The sequence below is a fragment of the Papio anubis genome, chromosome 16 (genome assembly GCF_008728515.1).
Source record: "Papio anubis isolate 15944 chromosome 16, Panubis1.0, whole genome shotgun sequence".
NCBI classification, from domain to species: Eukaryota; Metazoa; Chordata; class Mammalia; order Primates; family Cercopithecidae; genus Papio; species Papio anubis.
In genome coordinates this window covers 78126285-78149487 of record NC_044991.1, presented here as the reverse complement: position 1 = coordinate 78149487, position 23203 = coordinate 78126285, and the positions used below count along the sequence as shown (strand labels likewise).

At 40.5% G+C, this 23203-nt stretch overlaps 2 protein-coding genes and 1 long non-coding RNA gene across 5 annotated transcripts in view; 2 read left to right on the top strand and 1 right to left on the bottom strand.

The window, feature by feature from the left end:
• DPM1 (dolichyl-phosphate mannosyltransferase subunit 1, catalytic) lies at nt 1-19074 on the top strand. Its single transcript, XM_003904612.4, has 9 exons — nt 1-195; nt 3207-3306; nt 7100-7133; nt 8831-8907; nt 8993-9018; nt 12212-12307; nt 13291-13359; nt 17677-17791; nt 18709-19074. The coding sequence occupies exons 1-9, from the start codon at nt 35-37 to the stop codon at nt 18811-18813; spliced, it is 783 nt and encodes a 260-aa protein (XP_003904661.1). The 5' UTR covers nt 1-34; the 3' UTR covers nt 18814-19074.
• LOC108580800 lies at nt 9594-22594 on the bottom strand. The gene is made up of 2 exons (XR_004179113.1): nt 22511-22594; nt 9594-10369 (listed from the first exon to the last, which is right to left on the bottom strand). It is a non-coding gene; the product is annotated as an uncharacterized LOC108580800 (long non-coding RNA).
• ADNP (activity dependent neuroprotector homeobox) overlaps nt 22528-23203 on the top strand; it is a 43298-nt gene continuing 42622 nt past the window's right edge. For 2 of the 3 annotated variants that reach the window (XM_003904613.5, XM_021920928.2), the window contains exon 1: nt 22528-23112. The gene's annotated coding sequence lies outside the window, so the exon portion shown is untranslated. The remainder of the gene's footprint in view (nt 23113-23203) is intronic. The other variant, XM_021920930.2, reaches the window with a different exon arrangement.

Sequence of the window (23203 nt, the reverse complement as noted above, 5' to 3'; positions counted from 1 at the left end):
TAATTCCGCTTCCGGCGTCTGGCTCAGTTCCGCCATGGCCTCCTTGGAAGTCAGACGTAGTCCTCCCAGGTCTCGGCGGCAGCTGGAAGTGCGCAGTCCACGACGGGACAAATATTCGGTGCTTTTACCCACCTACAACGAGCGCGAGAACCTGCCACTCATCGTGTGGTTGCTGGTGAAAAGCTTCTCCGAGAGGTAGCGCACCAGGTCTCCCTCCCCGAGGAATGAGATGAGCTGGCTTCCCCGGCCCGGGTGTCTGCAGCTGGCTGCGCGAGGCGGCCCTGTCCAACCTTCTTTGCCTCACGCAGGAAGGCCCAGGGATAGGGCCACCCTGTGAGGGAAGCAGAGACAGATGCTTCTTGGGTTTTCTTCGTGTCCTGGGTTCTCATTCCTGCCCTTGGGTTTTGTGAGACACTCATTTATTATGAAGTATTCGCGTCCCCCGCCTTTTCGTAGAAAGGTTGGCCACTCTTTTACTTGGAAGCGAGGCTGAAAGCGTGACCCCACTCCTCCCTCTAGGCGGTCAGGATCTGCGGCAAGAGCCAGGAGTCCAAGCGAGAGCGTTCACTCTCCATTCCGGTGCCGAGTGCTTATATAAGCATGAGGTTTGGTGTGTGGGGGTTAGGGAGCTATTGCTGGGCACGATAACCTTTCTGGAAAGGAGAGAGCAGAAGGGCATCTTCGCTGATCACTGGTGGATGTTTGGTGTGATTGTTAGAACCGGGATGGGGGGTGGGTGGAGTTCGAATTTGGAAGTGTGTTAATGCAGTGTTTTTAAAAACTGCAAAAAGTCCTGGAGTCAGTACGGAGTAACTTGTTTTACGATTGCACAAATGGGATCATGCTGTGAAATCTTTGAATACTTTTTTTCATATTAATATATCGAAACATAGCAAATTACTTTGGAAGTTAGGTAACATTCCATATGGCTGTGTTATTTAACCAGGTCATGGCAATGAGCTGGATTATTTCCAGCGGCTTTAGGTTGTTTTTGTTTTTTGACTTTTGCTTTGCAAATAAGAACAAGGACTTTGTTCACACCATATTTTCCAGCTAAATTTAGAAAAGTGCTTGACACATAGCGGTGCTCCTTTATTGCATCAATGTTGGCAGCAGACACACACATACTTTTACTTGTGTACTGGGGATAAATGATTCGAGGTAGGATTGCTAGGTAGACAGAAATGTGCTTAAAATGGACAGTTATTGCCAAATTGCTCTAAAGAAAAAAAGGGTTGTACAAGTTAGGACTCTCCATTCTTCACAATTGCTCTAAAGAAAAAAAAAGATTGTACAAGTTAGGATTCTCCATTCTTCAGAGTGCCTGTTTTCCCATCAGCCAGCCAGCCTGAGCATTATTAAACTTGACATTGCTGGAAGTACCCGTTTGTGAAAACCATTGCTGTTTTGATTGTATTTCCTTGCATAACTGCCTGCACATGCCTTGCCCCTCAAAGTTTTAAAGTTTTTGTTTTTCCTGTTTACTATTTTAATTTTTATTTTTATAAGCTGTAAATTAAAGAAATTAACTGTCATACAACCGATCTCGTTCAGGGCTTGTATCTAATTTTGCAAATTTTTTTGTTGCCTTAATTTTTTTATGTAGTACAGTTTATCTTTACTTTTAATGGTTTGTGAATGAATCTTTTAAGATCAAAATGGAGTTTGATAAAGGAAACAAAACTTTTCTTGTCAGATGCAATCAAATTACCTGAAGTTAGCCCAGCTTGGTATCTTTAAGCTGCCTCACCCTCAGGTGGTGTAGCTGCTTTGAAGTGGTAGGGGACGGTAATTTGCTTTTAACGACCCCATTTTGTTTATGGAATTTCTCTTTCAGCACGTCTATTAAAATCACCTTACATATTTTGGCATGTAAAGGCACCAGCGCCCAAATTTAAGGCACAGTGGGAAGCCAAAGTCATTGTGTCTACTCTTGGAGAATACATAACACAGGGTTTTGCTTTCTTGTCTTAAAAGTTTGCTGGGGCTGACTTGTTAAAGCCTTTTAACAGTGGAATATGTTTTCTGGTTGATTTTCTTGCATATGTTTCTTAGAGCAGGACCAAGAGAAAACTGAATGTTATGTCGTAGGTATTGGGCTGTGTCTCTTCTTCTTTCTCCTTAACTTTTCCTTATAAAATTAATTTTTAAAATGTCTTTGAAAAGGGAAGGAGTAGGGGTGACCGCATGTACAGCCATGTAGTATTTATCCACCAAGTATTGTGTTGGTTTGTTTTTAGACTAGAAACGTACCACCTGAGGTTAATGGGAAGTAACGTGTTAATTCTGAAGCGCAGTGGAATCTTTTGTAATGCTACTCTGCTTTTGTTTTTTTAATTTGATAATGTGAAGTAATAGGCACAACTATTTGAAATTGTGGTTTAAGATTGTGTCACCATTCTAAAATAGGTTTTTTTAAAAGGTGAAATTAAATCAGATTGATATTTGATTATTCTATTTGGATCAAATTAACAAGAATAATCACTCAGAGTTACTCAGTTTGGTTTGAGTTAACGTGTAAAGTACTTTTGAAATATTTTATGTAACTAAGATTTGCTATTAAGGTTCAGAATTCTATTTCCGAAGTAGGTAATAAAATTTCATATAGCTAGGCATGGAGGCTCATGTCTGTAATCCTAGTACTTTGGAAGGCTGAGGCGGGCAGATCACGAGATCAGGAGATCGAGATCATCCTGGCTAACACGGTGAAACCCCGTCTCTACTAAAAATACAAAAAATTAGCCTGGCATGGTGGCGGGTGCCTGTAGTCCCAGCTACTTGGGAGGCTGAGGCAGGAGAATCGCTTGAGGCCAGGAGACAGAGGTAAGCCGAGATTGTGCCACTGCACTCCAGTCTGGTGACAGAGCAAGGCTCCATCTCAAAAAAAAATTTGAGACTCCATCTGAAAAAAAAATTTCATGTGATACATGGGTCATTACCTGATTTTCTTTTGAACTAAAATGTATGTTCTCTGGGTAAGAATTCTTTAATATCTCAGGACATTAGCATGTTTCAGCAACACACTGGGTTTGCAGGTAAAGTACTAAATGTTTGACATTTATTTCATTTGATAATTGAAGTTTTCCTCAATGATCAATATAGCAATAAATCTCCACTTATACGTTTAAGAAATTAGTAATTTTTAAATTACTTTTAAATTTGAGAACACTGTCATCAATTATTAATACAAATTTAATTTTTTTTAGTGGAATCAACTATGAAATTATAATCATAGATGATGGAAGCCCAGATGGAACAAGGGATGTTGCTGAACAGTTGGAGAAGATCTATGGGTCAGACAGAATTGTAAGTTATACGAACATTTTTCTGTCATATGAATTGTGATTATGTAGGGGAAAGATGAGACATGAACAATGCTTAAATTCAACCTATTTGTTTAGAAACTGAAAAGATAAAGAGCAACTTAACACAGTTGGGATTTAAATGCATTTTCGTTGTCCGTAAAATTTTACGTATCTTTGGTATGTTGGGTCAATGGTCATTTTACAGCAAAGAGTGTGCTTTTGGATAAACTCTGTTTATGACTAATTCTGCAGGTAAATATTCTTGAAGGGCAAAAATTAAAGCATGATACTGAATTGACAAGGAATATTATAGAATTGGGTTGTAATTGGTAGTGTGTGTTTTTTAATCTTTCTTGTTCCCTTTCGGTAAGTATTCTCATATTTTCATTAGAGAATACTGCCTGAAATTAAGAGCTTGTAGGTAGAAAAAGTTATTGTTTTCTTGTGAAACATTAATGACTTCTCAGAGTACTTGGCATTTTTAGTCTATAGAATAGTCTTGTGGAAGTAGATTGACTTCCTTAGTTCTAAACTTTAGATTTTCCCACTGCACCTTGAAACTTGTTATTCTAATATAGAAGTTACTTAGGCAAATACAGAGTTTATTTTATAATGGCTTCATGAATTTTATTTTTGGTCACTGGTTTGGATTTATAAGTGTTTATGTATGCTTGTGAGTGCTTTTATAATTTATATTCATAAATAATTGCAGACCAGAGTTTTTCAGTCTTGGCACTATTGACGTGTGGACAGATTAATTCTTTACTGTGGGGGTTGTCCTGTGCATTGTAGGATGTTCAGCACCATATCTGGACTCTCCTCACTAGATGCCATTAGAAACCCTCCTCCCCACTTGGCAACCGCAAATGTTTGGATATTGTCAGATATTTCCTTAGGTGAAAAATTATCCTTTGCCTCCAGTACAGAACCATTGGTATAGAGAAAGAAGTTCCTTTGAGAACCTTTATTGTTATTTACAATTCAAGAAATGGTAAATTAATCATCATTTTTAAAAAACAGTCATCTGGTCTTGATAAATCTCAGTAATAGAAATACTTTCTACTTAGAGGTCAGTGTCAGTTGTATGAGGTCTTGGTGGCAAAAGTTCTAAAGGAACTGTGTTACTCACTACATGGTAAATCTATACTAGAAATTCTTTCAGTCTGTCTCACAGATGAGTAACTCAGGTCTGTCACACCTCAAGTCTTCTCTGAAAATCTTCTAATGGATAGGAATACAGAAGGAGGTAAAAAGTTGACAAATTTTCAGGCTTCTAGCAGAGACTTTCGGTAATGCTAGGTTCGAATTTCTGGCCAGTAGCTCCCCAGGTTTTCTTTTAGAAGCCCAGGGTGAAGGCCACTGATTCACAACATTCTGAGTTATGTGCTGCCATTTAATCTGGGACCATCAACTAGACAACATTTTGAATACTTCTGTCATAAAACCTCAGTCTTAGGATGTGATTGATTGATTTTAGGGAATGGTTACTAAACCTTTCAAATTTTGAAACAAGGTTGTCTTCAAAGACATTTTTCCTATCAACCCGATAAAATTCAAAATGAGAAAAGAATTTGCATTCACTGTTGTGATTTCCCTCTACTACCAGATAAAATTCCTTATTCATTCATTGTTTTATGATACTTAAATAAGTTAAAAAGAAAGTGACTTTAAAAAAAGAAAAACTATTAATCCATGCTAGGGATGACACTTGCTTTCAGTGACATACGTATGTTTAGTTGGGAAGATGAGGGATTATGGAAACCATGTTAGAATACCTCAGATAAAGTATTCACCACAGATGCTTTGTCAGCCTTTCAAACTGGCTGAAATGAATCTTTCAGAAAAGAAGCCAAAGAAGATATTTTTTAAAATTCTGTAAGTGACACAACTGAAGCAAGAGGTTAGGTCATTTTTAATGACCTAACTAGGTAGGACCATAGAGAAATTTGGGGCACTTACTCTGAACTATTCACAATGCTTACAAGGTAGAGATCTGAAATTGTGAAGGACTTCAACTGCCCTATGTTGAGTGCTTCTATTATGTTTGGTTTATGTAGTTTGTTTTATCCCCCAACTTGAGATCAGATAAAGTCATTGATATTTTGTCATATTTTCTTGCAGCTTTATTGAGGTAAAATTGACAAAGTTACATATATTTAAAGTATATAATGCGATGGTTTGATACACGTATACATTCTGAAATGAATACCACATTTGGAGAATGAATCTGTCCATCACCTCACTTAGTTACCCTTGGGGGCGAGTTGACAGTGATGAGGACGGTTAAGATCTGCTCTCTGTAAATTTCAAGTATATAATATGATACTATTAACTATAGTCACCAACCTCCGAACAACCTATGCCAAGACTACACCAGCCAAAGCGCAACACACAATTGACCCAATAACTTGACCAACGGAACAAGTTACCCTAGGGATAACAGCGCAATCCTAGAGTCCATGTCAGCAATAGGGTTTTATGACTTAAAATTTTTTAAATATGAGGACAGTGCAGTAAGTGTAGAGGATTTTTTTTTTTAGCAGTTAGAGTTAGATTGTTACCAGCTTAAAATAGCCTGTTATCACTATAAGATGGGTTTTGTAAGTCTCTTGGTAATCATAAAGGAAAAGCCTAAAGTAGATTCACAAAAGATAAAAAGTAAGGAATCAAAGCATGATAGTACAGAAAATAATCATAAAGGAAAGGAGAAAGGGACAGAAGCAAAAGATCTACAAAACAACTAGAAGCAATTAACAAAATGGCAGTAGGAAGTTCTTACATATTAGTAATTACCTTGCATATAAAGGGATTAAATTCTCCAAAGACCTGGAGTGACTGAATGGATTTTTTTAAAAAGAGCCAACTATATGCTTCCCACAAAAGACTTGAGTTGTAAGGACACACATAGACTCAAAGTGAAGGGATGGAAAAAAACATTCCATGCAAATAAAAACCTCCAGCAGATTGCATGTAGTGAAAAAAAAAAAAATTCATCCTGCTTTAATTGAAAATGCTTTGTTGAGAGATTTGCAGTCAGAGGCAACCTGCTTATATACTGGCAAGTGTAGAAGGGGACAAGATAGACAAGACATGCTCACTAATGAGTCTACCTGAACCCCATACCTCAGAAACATAGGGCACAGTGAGAACTTTGGCATTCGACTTTTTAAGTGTCCAGCCAAAAGGAAAAACTAAATAAATAAAGTCAGGCTCCAATTATTAAGCAAAAATATTAAGAAGGACTAAATAATTGACAAATAAAAAGAGAAAGAATTTAATTAGGAATATGACATGTCCTTGGACCAGTAGAGGAGATGAGGTCATCCAAGCATAAGATCAAGATAAGTTAATAGAGGAAGAGTGATATTAGTATTCAAAACCCAAAGGGAATTGAGAGAACAAACATCAGATTTCCCAAGGTGTGAAATAATGAGGTAAGTCCTACATTTTTCTAGGAAGGAATCAATAGGTTTAAAAGGAAATTCAAGTATAGATGTAAGGACATGTTATTTAAAATAGAGTGAGTGACACCAGAAAAAAAAAATTTTAATTTTGATTGTAGGGTCGGGGTTAAAGAATGTTGCTTTGCCTCAGAAGCTATGTTAAACTATTTGGTTTGTTACCAAATGCTTTTTTTTCCCTTTTGGCAAAAAAACATTAACCATACTCTGCTTTAAGTTCTAACAAGTGCAACTATATTTCTATTAAAATGAGTATGCACTTTTGAATAAAATAAAATTTAACATGATAACATTTCTGTTTCTTTGTGTAAAATGCTGTTTCTTATTTTACAGCTTCTAAAACCACGGGAGAAAAAGTTGGGACTAGGTAAGTCACGGAACCTCTAACCCCTCATACCTGCTACTTGCCTGGTGACATGATCCAGTGTGTATTTGCCCAGTTTGGAATAGGGCCAAAATACAGTAACTTACTGTGATGGTTTTTAATGATCTTAATGACATTTAAATGGTATAACTTGGGTTGCCTGTATAAGTCAAGGCCCACTCAGGACAATAGAAACCACTGTAAGTCTTTCGGTGTAGGGAATTTAATACTGAGTCGCTGGTTACACTGGTGAAGGAGTTCCTGAGAAACCAAATGGAGCAGTGAGGCTACTAAGATTAGTAACAGCTGGAGGTCACTGCCACCCCTAGGGATGGAGCAACAGCAGGAAGAGATGTTTTAAGAGCCTAAGAACCTGGGCTGCCCAGAGGGAGCTAGAATGATGGGGTGGGGGCTGCCTGGCAGGAGCTAGAACTGTGGGAAATTCCCAGTCAGAGGTAAGGGTTTCTCCATGTTGGTCAGGCTGGTCTTAAACTCCCGACCTCAGGTGATCCACCTGCCTCAGCCTCCTAAAGTGTTGGGATTACACACGTGAGCCACCGCACCTGGCCAATTTTTTGTATTTTTAGTAGAGATGAGGTTTCACCATGTTGGTTAGGCTGGTCTTGAACTCCCTGACCTCAAGTGACCACCCATCTCAGCCTCCCAAAGTGGTGGGATTACAGGCATAAGCCACCACACCCAGCCGATATTCACTTCTTAACAAAATAAGTTAGAAGAGTTCAGCCTTGCTTATAAAACACCTGTGAGGTGTCTGGACTAGAGAATGCAGGAATCCCCAAGTCCTGCTCCTGACCAGTTACCCTAGCCTGCCAAGTCCCTGTGGGACTTTGAGGCATGGAGCTGGCTAAGCAATTGTCAGCAAGGCCTTTGGCCCCAAATACCAGAGCAGGGGTCTAGCGTACCAGGCGTACGGTGTAAAAGACAGTGTGTGGCTTTTGTGGAAGTGGACTTAGAGGTAGGAAGAGCAGAAGCAGGGAGGCTTGTTAGGTAGTCATCTAAGCATCAGAAGGTAGCACCTGGAACTAAGTGACGATCGACAAGAAAGAGGGAATTGAAATGTTTTGGGTGGTGAATCAATAGGACTTAATTATAGTTTAGAAGTTATGGTTAAAAGTAGGAAATCAAGAGTCATCTCTAGACCTGTGGATGGAGCAATTGGATAGTTGGTGCCTTTTCCTGGAGAGGTGGCCTGTAAGAGAGAGGTAGAAAATTGGAAGATGATTTTGTGATGTTATCTTTGAGATTTCTGAAATACCCACAAGGAGATGTTAAGTAGGAAGCTGATTTGTAAATGTGGAGCTCTAAGGAAGGGTCTGACTTCATCAATCTCTTAGGGGGATGCTAAGGAAACACCAGATGGGTTTTTAAAGCATGAGAATGTGATAATTGCTACATAATCTCAGACTTTTGAACTTATAAACTATTTGCTCAGCTGAAATAGAGGTATGATCTCTTCTATTAAATTGACATCTGAATGGGGGTGTGTGGCCAGCTACCTTCTTGATTATATATGTAATATACATGAACCTGTGTACTTAAGGTGAAAAATACCGATTTATTAATACCACTTTTAGAGGACTAATGTATGCTCTTCAGGTGCTAAACAGTTTCCTCCATGTTCAAATGTATATGTTAAGATTTCTGTTGACTTTCTTGAATGGATATACTTTCATTTTTAGGAACTGCATATATTCATGGAATGAAACATGCCACAGGAAACTACGTAATTATTATGGATGCTGATCTCTCACACCATGTAAGTGGTATGTTTCTTTATTAGCTATTTATGATAATCTTAGCCTATTTTACTGACTTTACTGTTTATTCTTTCCAAATTTCAGCCAAAATTTATTCCTGAATTTATTAGGTAGGTACTATTTCTAATATTTGAAAGAAATATGACTGGAACCATTTATCTTACTGGTTTTGGGCTTATTTTCATTTTTTATTAAGCAAAAATATACGTACTATTTTTCCTATCAAAAATATAAACAAAGCTTGGGAGGTCAAGGCAGGAGGGTTGCTTGAAGTCAGGAGTTTGAGACCAGCCTGGGCAACAAAACAAGTCCTTATCTCTACAAAAAAAATAACAAAAATTAGCCAGGCACAATGGCATGCGCCTGTAGTCCAGCTACTCAGGAGGCTCAGGTGGGAGGATCACATGAGCCCAGGACTTGAAGGCTGCAGTGAGCGAGCTATCATCATGCCTCTGCATTCTAGTCTTGGTAACCCTGAGACAGAGTGAGACCTTGTCTCTAAAATATTTATCTGTATAGATAGTAGACACACACACATACAACACACATTTGAGACTAAATGATGTACTTTAGGAGTCCTGAGGAGCAAATCAATAGGTAGTTCCTTCGTTAATCTGAATTCTTTCAGACCACAGAAAAAGGTGGAAGACGGCTTCTTTGATAAATGGAATTAAGCCTTGAGTTATTAGAGTAAAACACCATGAACAAAAGAGTTTATTCCAGGAATGCCAGAATGGCTCATTATTGGTGATCACTCATAATTCATTCATTATCTTAACAGAGTAGTGTGGTTAACTCTGTAGATGCTAAAGGAGATATTATTTACTACCATTTTCTAGTTAAAACTTTAAGAATAGAAGGAAACCTCTTAAGCATAATAAAAATAATCCAGTCCTAATACAAATATCACACCAAATAGTGAAATGCTGAATCATTTCCAGTAAATTCATTAAGATAGGCATGCTAGCTATCATTAAACATGGAAATGTTAATACAATAACACAAGAATTTAGTTAAATATTAGTAAAGTATACATAATTTATTTGTAGGCAATATAATTATATTCTTAGCCCAAAGATCACAAAACCTCTGTGAATAAGATTTTGGAAGCTGTTCTGAGTTTAAGCTAGATACACAAAAACAATCAGATTATTGGCCCTCCAGTTTAGAATAGTTCAGGGAGTTCCCGCTAACATCTAGGGAAAAATTCAAGCTCATTCCCTCGTCCCTCAAGCCCCTATGTGTTTGTTGGCCTCTGCCTCCCTTTCTGACCTCTGTCTTGTGCTCCTTCCTCTGTCTTGTGCTCCTTCCTTTCCTTTCCATGCCATAAGCATGCTTCTCTGCCTGAAATGCTGTTTCCATGCTCCTTGATGACCGTCTGCTGCTCATCCTTCGATCTCTGCATAAAGTCACCTTATACCTTTTTTGCTTATATCTCCAGTGTGCAAAAGCCTCTTTAACCTGTAGAGTAGAAAATGGGCAAAAAGATACAAACAGACCATCTGTAGGAGAAATCCAAATGGCTAATAAAAGAAGACGTTCTTCCTGGGATGTAGTCAAGGAAATAAACACAAAATAACTGCGTGTTACCATTTTATTATCCATTAGTTTAACAAAATTAAAAACTTTCAGAGCAGTAATATCCAGTACCAATAAGATGGTAAAAAATGGACATACAAATATAAGTTGCTATAACCCTTTTGGAAAATATGTGTTCGAATTTGGGAAAACACGTGTTAGAATTAAAAATACTCAGGCTTCATTTGGGCAATTCCAGTATATTCCATTTTGGGGAGTCTAAGCAGTTTATAAAAATGTTTATTGTGGCCAGGCACAGTGGCTCATGCCTGTAATCCCACACTTTGGGAGGCCGAGGCAGGTGGATCATGAGGTCAAGAGATAGAGATCATCCTGGCCAACATGGTGAAACCCCGTCTCTACTAGAAAAACAAAAAATTAGCCAGGCATGGTGGCACTTGCCTGTAGTCCCAGCTACTTGGGAGGCTGAGGCAGGAGAATCACTTGAACCCGGGAGGTGGAGGTTGCAGTGAGCCAAGATCTCGCCATTGCACTCTAACCTGGCAACAGAGTGAGACTCCATCTCAAAGAAAAAAAAAGAAAGAAAGGTTTATTGTAGCACTGTTTATTGTGGTTGAGAGGGTGGGGCACCATGAAGACAACCACAAAGGTGTGTGAGTTGAATATTCTATGAAGTAGTTTTGCAACTATTAAAAAGAATAGGAAAGAGCTCTCTTGACCTGTAGGGATGTCTATGATTCCATGATTTGCATTGTTTTTGTTTTATGATGGAAGCTCGATCTGTCATCCAGGCTGGAGTGCAGTGGCACAATCTCAGTCACTGCAACCTCCACCTCCCAGGTTTAAGCAGTTCTCCTGCCTCAGCCTTCTGAGGAGCTGGGAATACAGGCACGTGCCACTAAGCCTGGCTAATTTTTGTATTTTTAGTAGAGATAGTTTCACTATGTTGGCCAGGCTAGTCTCGAACTCCTGACCTCAAGTGATCCACCCACCTCCCAAAGTGCTGGGATTACAGGCGTGAGCCACTACATCTGACTCCATGATTTGTATCGTTAACTGACAAAGGCCAGGTCACAAAATGTACTTTTTTTGCATTCCAATTTTGTAAATGCAGACAAAAATCCTAGGGGTATATGCGTGTCTTTATCTTTCTGTAGGCAAAGAAAAGTGTGGCAGGACATCAGGCTGTTTTTTAGTAGTATTTGCTTCAGAGAAGGCAAGAACAGAATGGAAGGGTATTGGGGAAATTGAGAGACAAGGTCTTCCATTGTCACCCAGGCTGGAGTACAGTGGCACAATCACAGATCGCTGCAGCCTCAACTTCCCTGGCTCAAGCGATCCTCCCGTTGCAGCCTCCCAAATAGTTGAGACTAAAGGCATGTGCCACTGTGCCCGACTGTTTTTTTTTTGAGATGGTGTCGCCCAGGCTGGAGTGCAGTGGTATGATCTCCGCTCACTGCAGCCTGCCTCCTGGGTTCAAGCGATTCTCTGCCTCAGCCTTCTGAGTAGCTGGGATTACAGGTGCCCGCCACCACGCCAGGCTAATTTTTATATTTTTAGTAGAGATGGGGTTTCACCATCTTGGCCAAGCTGGCCTTGAACTCCTGACCTTGTGACCCACCCGCCCCGGCCTCCCAAAGTGCCGGGATTACAGGTGTGAGCCACTGCACCCAGCCTGTGTTGGCTTCTCTTAAAAGTTTTGTGTAGCTCATGAAAATGACGTTGAAATGGCTTTTTCTAATTGACAGCTAATTTATTCTACAGGAAGCAAAAGGAGGGCAATTTTGATATTGTCTCTGGAACTCGCTACAAAGGAAATGGAGGTGTATATGGCTGGGATTTGAAAAGAAAAATAATCAGGTAGGTACATGTGTTACAACTTCTTTATTAGTATAACTACTGGAAGTGTATTCATAGCAAGTATTTGGATTAGCTATCATGCTGCCTGGGATTTGTGGGATCAGGTTATAATTTCCGGTAAATATTCCCAGATAGTTTCTTACAGTTTTTCCTGTGATTAGAGCCTGGATGTTTTTTATTAAGGAAAAATCAGTATAAACCTTTGGACCTTTGGTAGAAACGGCCTCATTCAGCAAAAGTTACTATACCGGACCTCCAGTTTTAATTTATGTGACCTGTTCCATACTTGTAGACTAAATATGTAGGGTTTCTCTCCATAATTATAGTGTTATTTTAATTAAGATCGATTTCAGACAGACCTGGGTTAAAGTCTCAGCTCACTGCAACCTCTGCCTCCTGGGCTCAAGTGATTCTCCTTTCTCAGCCTCCTGAGTACCTGGGACTGTGGACACGCGCCACCATGCCCGGCTAATTTTTGTTTTTGTAGAGATGGGGTTTCACCATGTTGCCCAGGTTGCCCTCGAACTCCTGAGCTCCGGTGATCCGCCTGCCTCAGCTTCCCATTAGCTGGGACTACAGGCACGCACCACCATGCCCAGCTAATTTATGTATATATATTTGTGTTTTTATATATATGTATTTAGGTTTACATATGTATTTTTATATATATATATATACTTTTTTTTTTTTTTTTTTTTTTTTGGTAGTGATGGGGTTTTGCTATGTTGTCCAGGCTGGTCACTCCTGGGCTCAAGTGATCCACCCATCTTGGCCTCCTGGGATTACAGGTGTGAGCCACCGCACCTAGCCAGGTCTCCTTTCATTGACCAAAAATTTCTCTTTTGTTCTAGATAAATAACATTTTTATGAAATTAATGTTACATTTATGAAATTAGTATAGCATTTTAACACTGTTCTTCAATGTGTTTCTCTTGTTTATAAATTGTATTTTGTAAAGAAAATCTGATTGTTTTATTTGGCAGCCGTGGGGCCAATTTTTTAACTCAGATATTGCTGAGACCAGGAGCATCTGATTTAACAGGAAGTTTCAGGTACAGTGAAAATTTCCACAGTTTTTATATAACTTCTTGTCTGACTTCTTTACAATGGATATTTTAAAGAAACACTTTACATTTCCACCTTGTATGCATACTGGGATACTAAAAAGGCAGACTAAAATTCCTAAAAGTTGCTAATGAAACCTAAACATATCGGGAGACATATTGTGCTTTTCCTTGAAAAAGTTGAAGGCAGTTAGGTTTGTGTGCTTTTTAACATTAGTATTAAGGCTCAACTGCTCTTTGGAATATTGCTATTACTGATAATCTGTTCCAAAGAACAGCACATACTTCAGTAATTTTCTGCATTTCATATGAATACTAACAGCATTGTCCACAGAAAAGGTTAAACTTTTTAATATTTATATAGAGCTCTCTCACTTACCTTGTTCTCCATGTTTAAGGAAATTTTTGTTGTTTAATTTGGTTAAAGCTTCGGTCCCTCTGAGTTCTGTGTGTCTGTTTCTGGGTGTATGGGGTGGTGGTCTAGATTTGCTGTAGTAGATGTGAGCTGCTTTGTGTGACTGACCATGGCAAATGACAAAACTTGCCAGATTTTTTTTTTAATCTCTGAAACTATAAAATGCCCCTGCATCTACTTTAGTGGCCCCAAGCCCCCCATACATTACTTAATAATTTATATTCGTTGATACTTTTTTCCACTAAATAATGTTGATTGTTCGGTCCTTTGCTTGATGCAGGAAAATTTAAGTCCTTAAATGTGAGAATTGACACGCACACACACAAATTAGGACCTGGCTGTTGACAGTCAAAAAGAAAAATGAAGCCTCTCTGGAACGAAAAAGCAAATAGACTGGAGAGCTGAACTTGGGGATGAAAGAGAGGGGAGGCTATACTCTAAGGCTAAAGAGTCATTTGTGATACGATGAAGATCTCTGATTGCGGATGGGCGGTGGCTGGTGGATGGGCAGTGGCTTGCGCCTATGATCCCAGAACTTTGGGAGGCCGAGGCATGTGGATCACTTGAGGTCAGGAATTTAAGACCAGCCTGGGCAACATGGGGAAACCCTGTCTCTACTAAAAATACAAAAATTAGCCGGGTGTGGTAGCGTGTGCTTGTAATCCCAGCTACCCAGGAGGCTGAGGCAGGAGAATCGCTTGAGACCCAGAGGCAGAGGTTGCAGTGAGCTGAGATTGCGCCACTGCACTCCAGCCTGGTGACAGAGGAGGACTGTCAAAAAAAAAAAAAAAAAAAAGGCTGGGCATGGTGGCTTATGCCTGTAATCTCAGCACTTTGGGAGGCTGAGGCGGGTGGATCACAAGGTCAGGAGATCGAGGTCATCCTGGCTAACAGTGAAACTACTAAAACTGTCTCTACTAAAACTACAAAAAATTAGCCGGACATGGTGGTGTACCTGTAGTCCAAGCTACTCGGGAGGTGGAGGTTGCAGTGAGCTGAGATCGCACCACTGTACTCCAGCCTGGACAACAGAGCAGGACTCCGTCTCAAAAAATCTCTCTCTCTCTCTCTCTCTGATTGCCACGTGGCAACAATGCAAAGAATAGTGGCACTCACAAAATCTCTCTACAGAGGGAAGGGCCAGTGTGGATTTCACAGGCCACAGTTTTGATGGTTTTGAATAAAAACTCAGGGTAACTGGTTGTGGAGATAGAGGTTGTGAAGAAAAACCCACACGGAGAGGAATGGGGTGAGGGTGCTTTGCTGCATCAGAACCTTACAAGGATTAGTGGAGGGGATGGGGTTGAAGGATGGCCTGGGAGTTCTGGATTTTCATATATTGAGAGCAGTGATTAACTGTGTTCTGTATAAATGACAGAGCAGCCAAACAGACAAAAATGAACCTGTTAATTGCAGAATTTTTTTTTTTTTTTTTTTTTTTCTTCTGAGACAGGGTTTCGCTCTTGTTGCCCAGGCTAGAGTGCAATGGCACGATCTTGGCTCATCACAACCTCTGCCTCCTGGGTTCAAGAGATTCTCCTGCCTCAGCCTCCCGAGTAGCTGGGATTACAGGCATGTGCCACCATGCCCGGCTAATTTTGTATTTTTAGTAGAGATGGGGTTTCTCCATGTTGGTCAGCCTGGTCTTGAACTCCTGACCTCAGGTGATCCTCCCACTTCAGCCTCCCCAAGTGCTGGGATTACAGGCATGAGCCACCGCACCTGGCCCAAAAAACTTTTTAAATAGTTAAATCTCATTGTCTTCTCATTTGACTGGTGGTTTCTTAAATACATATGCATTAAAGTTCACTTGTCGGTAGACAAAGTTCATTTTTGTCATTAAATCCCTAGATTTAGGAAGCAGGTGCTTTTTACTAAATAAGAAAAGGAATCCTGGAAAGGCTGCAGTCTAATATAAAGCCATTTAATAGCATAGATCACCTGGATCCTAATCCTATTTATGGGATTATATGGCTTCATGTAACATTTTACTTTACTGGCCGCAGTGTTAAATATATCATGTGGATGGGGAGGAGGGAGGTGGCAGTGAAAAGAAATCTTAGAAAATGATTCTTAAGGGGAATAAAGCAACTCTTAAAGTCAGGAAATATTTCATAGCCTAATCCCAATTTTAAAGTAATGCTGGCTGGATGTGGTGGCTCACACCTATAATCCCAGCACGTTTGAGAGGCCAGTGATGGGAGTATATCTTGAGCCCAGGAGTTCAAGACCCCAGCTCTGGCAACATAGTGAGTCTCCATCTCTACAAAACCTAAAAAAAAAAAAAAAAAAAAATTCTAAATTATTCTAAATTATTTAGCAAATATTTAGTGACCTTTCTTGCTTAGGATAAATATTTAATGGCCTTTCTTGCTTAGCATGGCACGGTGGCACGTGCTTGTAGTCTCAGCTATGTGGGAGGCTAAGGTAGGAGGATCTTTTGAGCCTGGAAAGTTGAGGCTGCAGTTAGCCATGGTTGTGCCACTGTACTCTGGGCAACAGAGTGAGACCCTGTCTCCAAAAATACAAATATATAAATAAAGGTAATGCGGAAACATTGTCCCATCGGTATCATAGTTCTTCGCAGCCCACCATCCCAGTGCTCACTCCCCTAACAGCATCTGACATATTATATATCTTTATTGAGTTTTTAAGTTCACTCCTTAACCCCAAAACATAAAATAGTACCTGATACTCAGTACATTGGTCAATAAATATTTGTTATTGAATAAATACTGCTACCATCAGATTCTCCTCTCTCCATATTTATTCCAAATTTATTCCTTTGAATCCTTAAGGAAACTATGTGGATAAAGGAATGCACACACTAAGCTGTCATGTTTTTCTAAGGGCTGTACTGTCCTATACCCACTTCATAGTCAAAAGATAAGGTCGCGTTAGAAGTCTGAGGGAAAAAAATGTGGATTCAGAGTGAAACCCTGAGGCATAGTAGGTCCAGATAGCCTTAACTTTGAAGAGAACAAAATTACACCAAACTGCCTCTTCCTGCTTTCTCCCCTCTCCCCACAAAAAAAGGTAGAAATCGCTGCCTCCCTACCAACTGAAACACTGATCTTTTTAAAAAAAAAAAAAAAAAAAAAAAGTAAAGTGTCTGTGACTCTGAAAATAGGGAGCTCCCTGCTATTTAGTTACTGAAGAAAGTGCTTGGGTTTACCCCTGGACTGCCCAATTCCGCTATCTTTGTAAATCTGGTGTTTGGCCTGCAGTCCATCTAAAGTTAGGCTGCACATTCACCCGCTGTTAAGTGTCTATCTGTGACCTCAATTGGTGATAGGTGAATCCACCAGGATTGTTTCTATCCTGTGATGCCTCGTTCCTGTTTTAACCAAGCTTCCCAAGCTCATCCTAGAGCAACTTAGTTTATCCTAGGGAATTTATAAAGGAAATCATGAGAAATTGAAACTCATCATAAACATTTATTGGGAAATGACTGTTAATATGAGATTCTTCCTTGTCATCTAATACATATTGTTGCTTCATCATCATCTGTCCACCCAGTTGTTTCAATATTTGGAACAGTTTCTTTCAACTTTAAATTTTAGGAAAATCTTAAATAATGATGGTTCTACATCAAATGATTCATTTTACTGTATTTCACTAATTTCTGATAGTATGATGGGAAAATAATTCTATAAAAGATATTGATAATTCATTTTCGAAATTATTCTAAGTTATTTAGCAGATATTTAATGACCTTTCTTGCTTAGGAGAAATGTATCATAATCATCAAGTGTGCAAACTTTTCTGTTTACCAATGGCCAGTGAAAGTTTTAGGCTTTATACATACCAGTGAACTCTTTGAAAGGTCAGGATACATGTAGGCACGTGTATTTATCCAGATGTTGATATATATTTTTGATTTCTTACAGATTATACCGAAAAGAAGTTCTAGAGAAATTAATGGAAAAATGTGTTTCTAAAGGCTACGTCTTCCAGATGGAGATGATTGTTCGGGCAAGACAGCTGAATTATACTATTGGCGAGGTACGCAACTGATGCTAAATAGTATGTCATGTTCCTGGTAAAGGAGCAGTAAGGTTTAGAATTTTTGTAATAAAAAGTTTAACTTCCATAACTGCTAAATTGTAGAGGTCTTCTAGTTGTTTAGAATATTCAGGCACAAAGGGTAAAAATTTACATTAGTACATTTGAACAGTAAGATTTAAAACATTAACAGTCAGCATTCTCTTTTAAATAATTAAAAGTTCCTGGTACTTTCTCAATCCTAGCCCTTTCTTCTAACCAGTCAGCATTATGGACTGAGTCTCTTTGCTTCTCTTCTTTTTGTCACAGCCAATGGCCACCATACTTTAAAATGAATGATGAGTTCTGTATGTCCATTTCCTGTTAGTCAGTGAAGATCAGGAATTACAGAGCAAGGGAGTGGTGATCTGTACTATTTAGGGCTAGTGAGTGAGCTCTTAGGGTAGGGAAGACTCTCCTCATTTAATAGTAAAACTCTTACTCAGAGCAAGAAAATACCTAACCTGGAATGTCACTTTTCTTGTAGAAGTTACAAGCTATTTTACTTAATGCTAAACCATTATAGCTAAATTTGACAACTGAAAAATCTGAGCAAAAGGCCATTTTACTTTTGGAGTATAACTTTTCCTTGAAATGCCAACTGAAACTTGAGTAAACCAAGATAATACCTAGAATCAGTGCTTTTTAAACAGTTGTAGGTTTGGTTCATATGACCTATCTTTAGATAATGCATGTTTAATTTTAAAGACTTGGAGATACACACAGTTGCTTTAAGAATCCCCTAATTTTATACTTACTTTAAGGACCTCTGTTGTACTAATCCTATTTCTGTTGTGTTGGTAATGTGGTATACCTGCTAAGCTGCCTAATTTTTTTTTAAAAGACTTAACGTTAATTTTATTTTTTTTTTTAACTAGGTTCCAATATCATTTGTGGATCGTGTTTATGGTGAATCCAAGTTGGGAGGAAATGAAATAGTATCTTTCTTGAAAGGATTATTCACTCTTTTTGCTACTACATAAAAGAAAGATACTCATTTATACTTATGTTCATTTCAGTTTATACATGAAAGAAGCCTGGTTACTGATTTTTATAAAATGTACTCTTAAAGTATAAAACATAAGGTAAGGTAAATTTCATGCATCTTTTTATGAAGACCACCTATTTTATATTTCAAATTAAATGATTTTAAAGTGGCTGGCCTAATGAGCAATGTTCTTAATTTTCGTTTACATTTTGCTGTATTGAGACCTATAAATAAATATATATGGTTTTTTTTTTTTTTTTTTGCATAAAGTATTGCTGCCTTCATTAGAGTATGTGAATGTAGAATTTTTTACATGGGGAATAATTTGAAATAGTCTTTATTAAAAACTGGAATCATAGACCTTTATACCTAATAGGTATCAGAAGTAAGATAATGTTATCTGATGAAATGTTTGTGGCTGTGTCTGTAGGAATTGAAAAAGAAATACATACCTCTGCCCTTTCCTTAAAAATGTATCTCAAATTTCTTAAACTAGAAAATGCATTTAGAGCAGGCATTTACAGTTGGGTTCTTTTCAGCTGTTGAATTGATGAACCATTTCATCTACCAAAGCAGGTCTATTTAAAATGCATATTGTGAATTGGGAAACAATTTGGCAGCAGTTGATTACATAGCCGTTTTTTTCTCTTTTGAGCAATAACCTCTTATCAGTAAGGAAAAATATTAATGACACTGAGGCAGAAACTTTAGCTGCTACAGTAATTATTAAACATCTTACTGAATTATATAACAATTTTTTCCTCAAAAGACTTGTTTTCATATTAAAGACCCTCAGCAAAGCTCACATCCCTACTAATTTGAAAAATCTCTGCCTTAAGCTCTTCTCTCCATTTAGAAAAGTGTTCTGCCAGTTAAAATTCAGGCTAAGCTATCCAGTAAAGCCAGGGCAAATATTACGTTTACCCACTTTCTCTAAAGTAGGTGTTTCAGAAGAGATCAGTTAATTTCTAACTGTAGCATAGGTTATGGTCATGTAGTATCTTTTAAAATTTGAGTAAGGGCGTGCTTTGAGCAAGTAAGTTTAAGTTGACTTTCTTCTGGAAATAAAAGTAAGAGGTGTCTCTAAATTATTTATTGAACAATATTCGTAATTACTAGATTTTCCTGGCTTAATTTGGCTGCTGAAGAAATTGAGGCCAGGCACAGTGGTCCATGTCTGTAATCCCAGCACTTTGGGAGGCCAAGGCAAGAGGATGGCTTGAGCACAGGCGTTTGAGACCAGCCTAGGGAACATAGGGAGATCCTATCTCTACAAAAATATAAAAAAATAAGCTGGGTGTGGTGGCACTCACCTGTGGTCCCAGCTACTTGGGAGGCTGAGGTGGGAGGCTCACTTGAGTCTGGGAGGTCAAGGCTGCAGTGAGCTATGATCATGCCTGGACAACAGAGTGAGACCCTGTCTTTTTTAAAAGAAAAAAAAAATTGAAAGTCTAATTTTTCATTTGCATTTCTGACAGATTCTACCAGAAATGAATCCCAGACTATAAAACCTCTGGTGTCGTTTTGAACATTAAAACCACCCCTTCCCACACTTCTATAGTTGAACCCATAGTACACATTCCAATAAGGACCACTCTTGTTCTGTTTCCCTTATGTCCAGAACTGTCCAGCTGGCCAGTGAGGGACCTGCCTTCCTTGGGGAAGAGACTTCTCTCATTCATAACAAGAAAATTCATCAGTGCTTGATGTGAAATTAGTTTTAAGCTAAGATAATAGAAATGTAATATTCTCAGGTTTTTTGGAGTGGTTAGAATTCATCTTTTCTTAACCTAAACTCAAAGTTGAGTTCTCAGTGTCAAGTATGTGGAGCAGAAATTAAGTAACAGCCTTAGAGAACCTACTATAGAGATAGTACTGCCTTCTCAGATACTCACTAAGTAGATAATGTTTGCCCTTTAAATCTTTTCAGTTATTCCCACAATCATTATCACAACACTGTCACTCTTGGGATTTACCATAGAGAGTATTTGAGCAGTGAAGACTCAAAGCATTTGGAAGTCATTTAGAAAAGAATCTGGAATATTTAGATGCATTTTTGTAGTAAATCTGGTGCTTAAACACTGTAAAATTAAATATTTACATCTGAATTCAGCATCCCATTTTGCTTTGTAAATGAGGCCAAAGATGAAATCCAGATGTTTTCCGTTTGTATTTGTATTATCACTATATGGAAATCTACGTATATCCAAGGAAAACTAAACTTAAACTTACTTTATTTCATTAGTTTTTGTCTGTCTTCTGCAGTGTGTAATTAGATTCTTTATCTTAGTTCTCTGAATCAAATGCTTTGCCCCAACCCCTTTTTCCACGACTTTTTTCAGCTGTTTTCCCTTGAAGTACTGACTTGGTTTTTAAAGATACATTTTATCACAGTTGCAGAAATGCGTTGTATAAAAGTTTGTTAAACAGGGCTAACTGAAGTCTTAGGCGTTGAACAGCTATGTGTAACCACAATTTATACTCCTTGCAGCGAACTCAGATTATTTTCGGATGTTAAGTATGGCCTGAAACTGTGTTAACTTGAAATGTAAAGAAACAGCAAAGGACAGGTGTATTTACGTAAAAATCAACATATTAAGGAAATAGGCTTGGTTAATTCTTCAGTATTGACATCTATTACTTGTCAATACATTTAACCAAGCAGTGATACTTTAAATCATAATGATACTTTAACCAACCTTTTAAGGTTGGTTCAAACGTGTTGAGGAGATAATGTATTGGTTGGGATTGACCTAAATATACAAGGCAACCATGTGCTGTTTTATGCTACCCAGATTGCGGGAGGACCAAAAGCTATGTCCCTGGGAATACAAAGTGTGTTGTTTTAAGGATCGTGCAGAGAGCCAATGCGCCTGTTGGCAACATCACTTCTCATCCTGAAGTTTCACCAGTTGGGTGGCCTCAAGGCACTAGGATTCCTTTTTTTTTTTTTTTAATTCAGGTCAAAGAGAAGAGTCCATCCTGTGACTGGGAAGAATGTCAAGTCACAGGGTAACGGCGGACCTTAATAAAATCTCGGCCCCTCTGCACCGAATACCCCACTAGGAAGGGCTAAGGCATCCATGGGGTTGTGTCTCATCTCAAGTCGCTGTGTGAAGCACGAGGCCCTCACACCTCATTTAAGGAAGGAGGCGTCAGGGGCGACCGGCCAGGTGTCCCGGCGCCTTCCCGCCGCTTCTCAGCCGTGGAAGCGCGGGCATCTGAGCACGTGGAGCCGCCCCAGGCCGCCCCGCACACCCCTCCCGCCAGATGTAGTCCAGGCCCAGCTGGGCCCGCGCAGGGATCCCCAGCACGGCCACCTGACTGAGTGCTGGGCGTGCTGCGGCCCGCTGCTTCTGCCTCCGCCGCCGGCGCTGCGGCCAGAGGAAGGCGCCCGCCAAGCACACGGGCCCCGGGAGCGCACTGCGGCCATTATCCGCGGCGCCTCCTAGTGGGTCAATGGCAAATCCGCCTGGTTCTCGCGAGAGCTCCCCCCTTCAGTGGGGATTATATAATTTCCCTCAGGCGGGGGTGGGGGTGCTGGGAGCACCCTCCCTCAGGAAAAGTTAGGTGCAAGCACAGGTGGGAGTGAGAGGAACCCCCACTGGGGAAAAAGGGGTTAGGGGTGCTGTCTCCACTGCCCCCCCTACTTAGCTGGACAATGAGTCCTCTTATGCTAATGAGGTACTTACGTCACTTCCGCTCTTTCTCGGCCGCCATTTTGGCTAGGGCAGGTTCGGGGACTCGGTCCGAGGCGCTTGTATTGTCTGCTGAGGGGAGACGCGGGATCAGCCCCCTCCCCCGCCCGTTGCCGCCGCCGCCGCCGCCGGCCCGGTCTCCCCTCCGCCGCCCGCCGGGATCCATGAGCTGAACTCCCGCCCCCCCGGCCGCCGCCATCTTGTGCCCCCTCCCCCTCCCGCAGGCAGCGCTAAGGGGGATTTTGGCGTCTTCTCAGACACAGCTCCCTCTCTCGGTCCCCGCTGCTGAGGAGCGAGAGGAGCGCGGCCGCCGCCGCCCGCGCCGGTGAAGCCGCCTCTCCCACACCCTCCGTCTCCCTCCGCCCCTCCTTTGTGTGCACCGCCATGGCGACGCCGCCGCCGCCCGCCGCTCTGCTGCGCCCGCCGCGCCCCCCGGCAGCACCCGCGGCCGCGGCAGGCGATCCGCGAGCCGGAGCGCGACCGGCCCCAGGCGCGCCTCCCTTTATCGCCACCGCTGTGCCGCCATCGCCGCCGCCGCCGCCGCTGTCCGGCCCCCGAGCACGCCGGCCCCGCGCGCGCCTCGAGGCCGAGTCAAGGTAAGCCCGGCGCCGCCTGCCTGAGACCCGCGGCCTGCCTCCCGGCCCGCGCGGCCGCCAGCCCAGCCCGGCCCCGGGCGCGGGCGCATTG

Excerpts from the sequence above, each read along its gene's own strand:
- DPM1 (XM_003904612.4), top strand. The coding sequence starts at position 35 with ATGGCCTCCTTGGAAGTCAGACGTAGTCCTCCCAGGTCTCGGCGGCAG. Across the intron at positions 196-3,206 it reads GTGAAAAGCTTCTCCGAGAG|TGGAATCAACTATGAAATTA; the intron begins GTAGCGCACCAG and ends AATTTTTTTTAG. Across the intron at positions 12,308-13,290 it reads TTGAAAAGAAAAATAATCAG|CCGTGGGGCCAATTTTTTAA; the intron begins GTAGGTACATGT and ends TTTATTTGGCAG.